General features: G+C 41.2%; 1 protein-coding gene across 1 annotated transcript; it reads right to left on the bottom strand.

The window, feature by feature from the left end:
* Nucleotides 1-960: 960 nt before the first annotated feature.
* LOC147320770 (protein ABHD15) lies at nucleotides 961-6,158 on the bottom strand. The gene is made up of 3 exons (XM_086308960.1): nucleotides 5,191-6,158; nucleotides 2,340-2,569; nucleotides 961-2,257 (listed from the first exon to the last, which is right to left on the bottom strand). The coding sequence occupies exons 1-3, from the start codon at nucleotides 5,938-5,940 to the stop codon at nucleotides 1,582-1,584; spliced, it is 1,656 nt and encodes a 551-aa protein (XP_086165086.1). The 5' UTR covers nucleotides 5,941-6,158; the 3' UTR covers nucleotides 961-1,581.
* Nucleotides 6,159-9,671: the final 3,513 nt, after the last annotated feature.

Consider the following 9,671-nt stretch of genomic DNA (forward strand, 5'->3'; position numbering starts at 1 on the left):
GTGGGGTTCTCTCTGTAGTTCTGTAGGGTCTTTACCTTACAATATAAAACACATTAAGGTGACTGTTGTTGTGATTTGGCACCATATAAATGAAATGGGATTGTTTATAATTTGGATGTTTTTTGCAAAAATAGACATTTGTACTATTGTACCAAAGGAGGTTCAAGGAGTTTTGCACCAACAACCACCTCAATTGTGCAGCACAAGCTTTTGTACAGTTTGGATGAGTTTTACTATATTTAAAAAAATTAAAAAAATCATTTAACAATTTGTTGCCACAAATAAATAGAAATCATTTCAGTGGGCAGACTGTGAGAGAAGCAGGAAAAACTGATTAATAATTCCCTTTTAACATGTTCGGAAGCCCGTGGTTTCACTATCCAGTCATCATTTTACCAACAAATCGTAGGAAAAGTTGACGTTTTGCAAACGAAGTCATCTTACAAAAAGCCAGGAGCAGTATGGTTTTGATTTGTAGATACTTTCGAGTAGTGCCACCGACCTGTAGCACAGAAAATCATCAGGGTTTGGAGAAGAGCAGAAACATTTCTAGCACTAGGAGCACAAACGCACACTTCTGTAAAGCAGCTGAGATTCCTGAGTGTTCTCAAAGTAAGTGGATAAGAATTACAGTTCAGATTTATAAGCCAGAGGAATACGGAGCCTCTTTCGAGAGAATTTTGTTACTTGGTCACAGTAACTGCAATAACTGTGGTGATTTTCACTACTGCTTAAGTTAAACAGGTAGAAGAAATTGATGACAAATTACTCACCTGAAAATGATCACTGATTGGTTGATTAACCCCCACCACCCAACTGATAGATACTAAAGATATTTGTGTCTTTCAGACAAATGGTCCAAAATAATAATAAGATCCTACATGTACCTTAAGCCCATCTACACCAGTCTGTTCATGGACGTAAAGCACAGGAGACACAAACATATATTTTGAGGCAGTTATGTGTTTGCAGCTTACTTGCCCCCTTAAGGTCGGAGTTAATGGGTCAATAGTAAGAAAGAGACTGGGTGAAAGACTCATCTCCCATTCTCCAAAAACATGTCAGTAATCCCCCAAGACTGAGTTAAACCTTTAGACTTTTTGGAAGGTTTGTGACCAGTTAGATCTGGTGCAAAAACCTGTGACAGCATTTCACAAAAAGAACATACCAGCAGTCAAACAGGGCCGAATAGGTTTAGATAATTTGTTTTCTCCCTTTAATAAATGAAATCATGATTTAAAAACTGCATTTTGAATGTATTCAGGTTATCACTGACACATATATGTCTCATGTTCTCAAGTCTTTTGATAACAAGAAATGCTTAAGTCTGACAAATATACAAAAAAATAGTCAGAAAGCGGACAAATACTTTTTCACATGATGTGACAGGAAACATAAAGGTCTTTTATTTGAAGACCAGTGTGTTTTGAAAAAATGTCAATAGGCATTAGTCAGCTAATGTCATTAGTTATGCATTTTTTTTCTTGGTTAAAAATAAGTTTTCTTTTGTCTGCTTGTATTTGAAAGACTTATTTTTTATCTTCTCAATACCACAATTGGGAATAATCCATCCTCTCCCCTTCAGCGTGTGTAGGACCTCTTCCAGGTGAAATTCCCTTCTTGTGCATCCATGGCGCATTGATCAGCAGCCTGTGGTCTTGGTCTTCTCATCTCTGTGGCTTTTCTCCTACGAGCAGGAGCCATGCTCCAGCCCCTCAGCCTAGCCTGACTATTTTCTTCCATTAGAGCACTCCAACTCACCCTGTTCCTCTCATCCCCACGCAGGAATTCAGCTACGACCCTAAAGTACTCCAGAATTGAGATATGACTCCACATTTCTCCCCCCTGCTCCTCCAGAGCAAATCCACAATGCCCTCCCCTGTCTGTCAACATCAGAAAGAAATACGGATTGCTCATAAAAAGGGGAAGGGGCAAAGTGGAGGCAGGCGGGAGGAGAGGGTCATCACTGCTGCATACACAGAGCACAGGGACCGCCACCTCATCTGCATCTCTCAGTGGCTCGTTTCTCTCCCAGTAGCTTTCCCAGTCCTTGGCTGGGTATGCCCTCTCATCCAGCGCCCAGGCTGCTGAAGATGCCAGGCCCCACTGGGAGTGAGATCTTGAGCTCAGTCCAGAATTTAAAGGGCTTAATTGAGGCTGAGCTGGAGAGCAGAAAAGTGCTTCCTCAAAGTCCCTGAGGGACGAAGAGCTGAGGGCCCGATCCACATCCCGGACGCCTCTGAAGGAACTCGCATATCTTATAAAGAAAACCAACAAAAGAAAGATATCATATCCATGCTTCATTTATGTCTGTGCTATAACACTTTTACTGTTCTCACCTTCTGAGCTGCTGTTTTCGGTGAAACAGTGCCCCCCAGCGGTAAATAGGAGGCATAGGCGTTTCAAACCACAGTTGGCCGAGAAGCACAGGTGAGATTGCTGCTGCTGCTGTCAGGTACGTGCTCGATCCACACTCCCCCAAATATGAAAGAAGAACCCCTGAGCCTGACCCCTCACTCACTGCAAAAAGCACAGAGGACGGGTGGCGGCTGTGGACATAAGCCACCGCCTGATCACGGAAGACATGAAAGATAGTGACACTGTGAGATCATGGTCAAAACAGAAATAAGTGACCGGTATCGATTTTACAACAACATGTCTAACTCAGTGTTCGAATTAGTTTCTTGAGGGATTTGATGCAGACGTGAATATTATCCTGGGAATAAATCTCTCTCTCTCTATATATATATATATATATATTACATTTTTTAAACCCAATTTTTCTATTTTGTTTTTAGTTCTTCCTCTTTATTATTTTTATTTATATCTTTTGAAACCCACAGACGATTCTGTTGGTATTCCTTAGTGTGTGCACCTTGGACACTGTAGTGACACCAGAGGGACAGAGCTGCAGGTGCACCTGACGTGCATAACCTTTGAACCATATGACCACTGGCTGAAAATGAGCTACTGTTGGAATTTTTGATTTAAAAAAATTAATAACTAAATATTTGCACACCTACACCAAAAAATAGGGCAGGTGCTGGGCCATAAAAGAGTCAGAGCAATAAATATGCTAATTTAGTAGCAGTGTGCCAGCTGTTGGTATTTTTCACATACACAGTTGAATTTTTTTTGCTCACATTTCTTAAATGTTCGTCATTCTGCATTTTCTAAAAAGTTTTCTAGATCATTTTTTCAATCTGCATCAGGCAGATGATCTTCAGAGAAAATATTGCAAAAAACCAACAAAAAACTCCCAAAAACAAAAAAACAAAAAAGTTTCAACTGTAACTAAAAAAAAGTTGAAATGCTTTGTAAAATTCACAAAAGCAAAAAAGGTTTGCAAATCTCATGAATGTATGTTTTCTCAGAAGGTCATACAAAAACATATGAAATGTTTAAACTGAGAAAATGTGGCTGAAGCATATACTTGTGTGTGGGAGACTTTCAGTTGGCCTTGAAATGACTCCAATCGTCAAGTGACTCAGCTGACTTGTTAATCACTGAGGGTGAGGCCACTCAGGTAGTTTAACTCTTATGTGGCCTTGCCTCTGGGGTGGACAAGGTTCAGCCTGTGTTCCTAAAAGCTACAGGGCTGAGCACTCCTGAGCTTCCCTGTGAAGGCTTACACCAGGGAGCCAGTGAGCAGAGTACATCCAGTAGTTGAACCTGTGATTCAGAAGGAACAATCCATCTCTCACCTCTCGATTCTACTTTTTGCACATTATGTGGTTCTGTTTCAGCAGGTGGTGACCTCCAGCTCGCACCAGAGTGGAACTAAAAGAATGAGATTGTGGATAGAAACAGCAGAAATGGGCTTTCTCTGACAGGCTGGGCGCAGCCTTAGCGATAGGGTCAGAAGTTCAGTCATTTGGGAAGGGCTCAGAGTGGAGATGCTACTCCTCCACATCAAAAGGTGCCAGCTGAGTTTGTTTGGGCATCTAGGATACTTCTTGAATGAGGCTTTCTGGGCCTATCCTACCTGGAGATAGCCCTGGGGTAGATACACTACATACTGAGGAGTTTATGTCTCTCGGCTTGCCTGGGAATGCCTCAGTGTTCCCAGGTGTTGAAAATGAGCTAACATCAGTTTTAAATTGATGCATTTTCTCAGTTTAAACATTTGATGTGTTCAATTGTCTATTGTGAGTAAAATATGGATTTATGAGATTTGCAAATCGTCACACTCAGATTTTACTTACATATTACACACTTATTCGAATTGAAATTTTCAAATGCATCCATACCTCAAACACAAACAAGCAAAACCAAAAGCAAGCACAAATGTCCTCACAACCAACACAACGGATCTTTTTTTCGTTCTTCTTTTGCTTTCTTTTCTTTCCTTTCGTTTTTATGAATGGCACAAAAATGATGTCAGACAACCAAGCCGTGCAAAACAAACCAGTTGAACAACCGAATGCATTGTTCTAAGTGAAAGTATATCTCAGCCAGACTGCTTCACGTATTAAAACATGTATTCTTACTGGTCCTGGCTGTCATGCCTTTAACACGATCAGATCAAGTGCCTATGGAAACCGTGCCGTAGCCCTTCAAAGGTATTTAGACCTACAGTTTTGTTTTTTGCTGTTTCCTATCCTGTCTGGCAGCTTTTGCAGTCTCAGTTATGATCTGAATGCACTGCTATGCCAAACCCATTTTGCTTTTTATAAATTCTCTATACGGTCCCCTTGTTTAGGAGAAAATATGGAAAGATGTAATAAAAAAGTACAAATAGTAATGCACAATATATGTCCAACTGCCGCACCTGTAAGAAAAATAAACATACAGCACTTGGACCACAAAAAGTAGAAACAACCCACACGTACATAAATCAACGAGCTTCTTGTGGTGTGTGTGTCTGTGTGTGGGTGTCACGAAATGTTCTTGAAAATGACCTACATTTTTAACTCAGTGTCACTTTCAGATCAGCATAACTTTATTTGTGATACCTAATAATTAAAAAAAAACTTATCCGAAACAAGGAAATCTTTCCTGGAAACTAACGGAAAGTAAACCAAATTAACAAACAAACAAAAAGCTAAAATACCTTATCAACACTGAGCTGAATGAAACAAACAATCATTTCCATTAAAAGAGTTAAAATTTTAATCATGTCTTAGACAGAAGGTGTGGATTTTCTTTGTCCAACAGTTTCTGTTTGATAATGAAATTGTCTTTCTTTACCTGCTCGAGATCAGCTGGGTCTCCAAACTCGGTTACTCGTGCTGTGGTCAGCGGGCACCCCTCTGTGCCCCGAGGGTGAAAGACCACCACATAAAAGCCCTGACACAGAGCCTGTTGGCACAGCATCTTTAAGTGGGGGGTCATCCCTCCCCAGTATTGAGGGATGAGGAGGAGGACAGGGGGTGCTGAGGTGAAGCAGCCCGGTGCCCTCACCCCTGACTGGTGCTCCTTCCTCACATCCCACTTCTTTCTTGTGGCAGCCTCACCCATCTTTGTTCCTACAGCCCAGTCCACAGCTATGATTCCCCCATCTTTCAGTAGCAGGTTGTCTCTAGTGAACTGCAACGCCTCTCCATGTTGGCCCCACAGCAGGCTGGACAGTGTCTGGAGGTGGGGGTCTCCCCTCGGCCAGGTGGCCAGTCTCGGCTTGGCCAGAGAGCCACAGTGCCGGAGCAGATATTTAGCCAGCGCGGTGGGTTTGCATATGAGTCTGGATTCATCTGAGATCTGACCTGACCCTGACAAAATATTAGTCCCTGCTGATTTGACCTCTTCAGCCCTTGCACTGGTGTTCTTGTGAAGTGGCAGCCCCAGGATCAGGCAAATAATAACCCAGAGTCTCCAGCTTAAAGCCCTGACTGCCAGCCCTGTCCAACAATGCACTCTGGGCAAGCGGAGAGTTAGAGACAGCAGCAAAAGTAGCACGGATGGGAACAAAAAGAGGAAATAATCCCCTACAAATGATGCCATTTGTAAATGCAAAATGATGTATTTTAATCCAGTGTTTTCTTTGAATATCTTGACTTTTATTTCTTCAAAAACAGTTAACGGCCATCTTACTTGTTTCTCCAGGAACCTGAAAATCCAGCCTGACACGCAATCTGTTGCTCTGTATCGTCGTCTCCTTTTTCCAATTCAGAGAGATTCAAGAGAAGTTTTCAAAGATTGCCAAAGAGAGAGAAAAAAGAGGGCCGGGGCAAATGTTAGTTGTTCTGCACTTGCTGCCCCTGCTTTCTCCTCCCTCCATAAATCATTTACTACCAGCTCACATAAAAATCAAGCAAACAGAAGCCACATAAATCTGAGCCATTAAATCTTAAATGATCATAGTCTTGGACCTTATTCTGTTCCTGGAATCATTTCGACTCTATTTTTAACAACGGCTTAAATGCAAATATCAGTATATTTTTGCACTGAAGAACGGTCACTGTAAAATTTCCTTCAACAGTTTTATTCTCATTAAAAATCTGTAAAGAAGTTTTAAAGTAATGTTTTATTTCCGCTCACAGTTTGATTTTGGAGGAAGATTTATATTCTTTAATCAAAGATGAATGCTTGTTAGTGTTGGTTTATAATCACGGAAGATGAAATATAACTATTTTTAATTACCTGCAAAAATTGTATTTTCAGTGACTCTTACGGTTCAAAGTGTGTAATAATTACCATTAGTATGCAGTACATTACTGGTAATTTGACTGTGACATTTTTTTAAAAAGTATACACAACTGAGGACTGACAGGTAGGACTGGTTGGGGTAGTGTACTCCTCCCCTCTAGGAAAGATAACCATATGATAACCAGTAAAATGTTAAATTTATTGATTACAAGCAAAAATACTGAAATCCTCCTGAACCACTTCAGAGGCTCCTAATAAGGATTTCATCCTGAGTCATTCATCACCTCATGACACACAAGTCATTCTTCAATAAGAACAGAACAGAAAAGTGATGAATCCAAATGAGCTTTTACAGAAAACATCAGAATAAGAAAGACAAATATGTAAAATCATAAAACATCATTGCAAAATGTAATAATAATATTTTTTTATTATAATATACACAAATTAAATAAATGTATGCCACAAATAAGGTTACAGAATTATGAAGACGGGGATTATCCCCAACACACTGCCTATTTTTATTTAAATCTAAATAGAAAAACACACAGTGGAATCAGTCATGGATCGGCCTCCCTGGAGCCTGGGCCTGAACATTTGTGGGATCATCTTGACGGAAAACAAAACAGTAGGCAAGCAAACATCCAAAGACGAGCTCTGAATGTCCTTCAAGAAGCCTGGAGAACTATTCCTGAAGACTACCTACTACTATTTCCAATTTTCCTGACAAAATATGAAGAAATGAGGGGTGTCTCAAGTGTTCTGTCTCCACATGGTGTACTTTTGTGTGTGAATGCCAGTCTACTTACATAACAAAAGTAAATAATAATACAGTAGCTGCTGATAAAAATCATAGATTAAAATTCATGCCTGCAGAACTAAAATGTACTGTCTTCACTAAAAGTCTCACCCTCCACATTATGTGTTAATGTAAGCTTGACCGCATTTTCATGATGTTCAGCTTCTCGCTCGGCGCAGTGCTAAAATGAAAGTATGCACGTTGGTATTTCTACAAATAATAACGCGCCCCTGATGAACCTCCTAAGGGCACAGTGGCAGTGGAGCGAGTCAGGGCAGATGTAAATGTATCCAAACTAAGACAAATACACTCCATGCATTTGAATATATTTTACTCTATTATATTTTTACCTTTCAGTCTGTTCAAGCCAGTTAAAGTGTAAAAGGGTAAATTTAAGACTCCATATTTCTCATTTTTTTCAAAATGAATGGAAACGGAAATTTCTTAGAGTTAATATACTATATTAAAATAGCAGTTTAATAACAGTAATAAACTTGAAGTCTAAAGTTTAAAGCGCACATATTTCTGATTCAATTGTGTTATAGTGTATATTAAAGCTAAACGCATAATAATCTTACTGACTGATCATGACAAAGGTTAGACAGGTAGAGCGAGTCCTTCTAACCCCGCCCTGGCAATTAGGAAACATAAAAGCAGGTGCTGACAACATAACTTTCCAGTTCACAGGACAGCAACAAGGTCAGTAATCCTTTAACTCATTGTTGGCGAAACATCTGAAAGATAGAGGCTTGATTTTAGTAGCTGTTGTAGCAGCATAAAAATGTGGTAGAAGTATTTCTGAGATGGTGTTATTATTATTGATTTATTATAACATTTTAGAATAATTTGGCATTTTTGAGTGTTTGAGTCAGAGTTTAACTATTTGAATTACTGCTTTAATTTCAACATTTATATAGAATTGAATTTAAAGAGAATTCAATAAAAATAGTTTATTGCCAGAATAGTATATTGAGAACTTAACGCTTTAACTAAAATAATTGCCAGAAAGTTCTCATTTGTGTTTAGACAACCTCTGACAATTAAAAAAAAATTCTTATCATACACGTCTTCCGAGGAGGAAGCAGAGTCTGGGGATGAGGGGAATGACCCGTCAATTTCCGGAGGCGAGGTCACTGAGGCAGTTAAACAACTCCTTGGTGGCAGAGCCCCTGGTGTTGATGAGGTCCGCCCCGAGTTCCTGAAGGCTCTGGACGTTGTAGGGCTGTCCTGGTTGACACGCCTCTACAATGTTGCGTGGAGATCAGGGGCAGTACCTGTGGACTGGCAGACCGGGGTGGTGGTCCCCATCTTTAAGAAGGGGGACCGGAGGGTGTGTTCCAACTACAGGGGGATCACACTCCTCAGCCTCCCTGGGAAAGTCTATGCCAGGGTGCTGGAAAGGAGAGTTCGTCCGCTAGTCGAACCTCGGATACAGGAGGAACAATGCGGTTTTCGTCCTGGTCGCGGAACACTGGACCAGCTCTCTATCCTTTCAAGGATACTTGAAGGTGCATGGGAGTTTGCCCAACCAGTCTACATGTGTTTTGTGGACTTGGAGAAGGCATTCGACCGTGGCCCTCAGGGTGTCCTGTGGGAGGTGCTGCGGGAGTATGGGGTGTCTGGCCCATTGCTACGGGCCATTCGATCCCTGTACAACCGTTGCAAGAGCTTGGTTCGCATTGCCGGCAATAAGTCGGACTCGTTCCCGGTGGGTGATGGGCTCCGCCAGGGCTGCCCTTTGTCACCGATTCTGTTCATAATTTTTATGGACAGGATTTCTAGGCGCAGCCAAGTGGTGGAGGGCTTTCGCTTCGGTGGCCTCAGAATTTCATCTCTGCTTTTCGCGGATGATGTGGTTCTGTTGGCTTCATCGGGTGAAGGCCTCCAGCTCGCACTGGAACGGTTCGCATGTTCCACTGGGAGGAGGCCCCGGGGCCGATCCAGGACACGCTGGAGAGATTATATCTCTCGGCTAGCCTGGGAACGCCTTGGTGTTCCACCGGATAAGCTGGGGGAGGTGGCTGGGGAGAGGGAGGTCTGGATAAAGCGGATGAAGATGGATGGACGGATGGATTCTTATCATATTTGTGAAAAATATGATAAAAACGAACAAAAAAAACGCACACTGACGATGTAGAAGTCTCAAAAAACTCATGTTTTAAATATGATACACTGGGCATTAAAGGATTAAAAGATTCCTTCTTTTCTTCTTATTAAAATAGACAAGTGCTTCAGAGGATCGCTGTGACTTTGTTCTCATTGTTGTTTAATCCTACTGTACAGTTTG

The sequence above is a fragment of the Aulonocara sp. 'chitande type north' Nkhata Bay genome, linkage group LG10, assembly GCF_057382095.1.
Source record: "Aulonocara sp. 'chitande type north' Nkhata Bay isolate Kocher_YH1m ecotype deep benthic linkage group LG10, A_spYH_male_GT1.1, whole genome shotgun sequence".
In the NCBI taxonomy this organism is placed as follows: Eukaryota; Metazoa; Chordata; class Actinopteri; order Cichliformes; family Cichlidae; genus Aulonocara; species Aulonocara sp. 'chitande type north' Nkhata Bay.

Excerpts from the sequence above, each read along its gene's own strand:
- LOC147320770 (XM_086308960.1), bottom strand. The coding sequence starts at position 5,940 with ATGGCATCATTTGTAGGGGATTATTTCCTCTTTTTGTTCCCATCCGTG. Across the intron at positions 2,570-5,190 it reads ACCCAGCTGATCTCGAGCAG|GCGGTGGCTTATGTCCACAG; the intron begins GTAAAGAAAGAC and ends TTCCGTGATCAG. Across the intron at positions 2,258-2,339 it reads CGAAAACAGCAGCTCAGAAG|ATATGCGAGTTCCTTCAGAG; the intron begins GTGAGAACAGTA and ends TTTCTTTATAAG.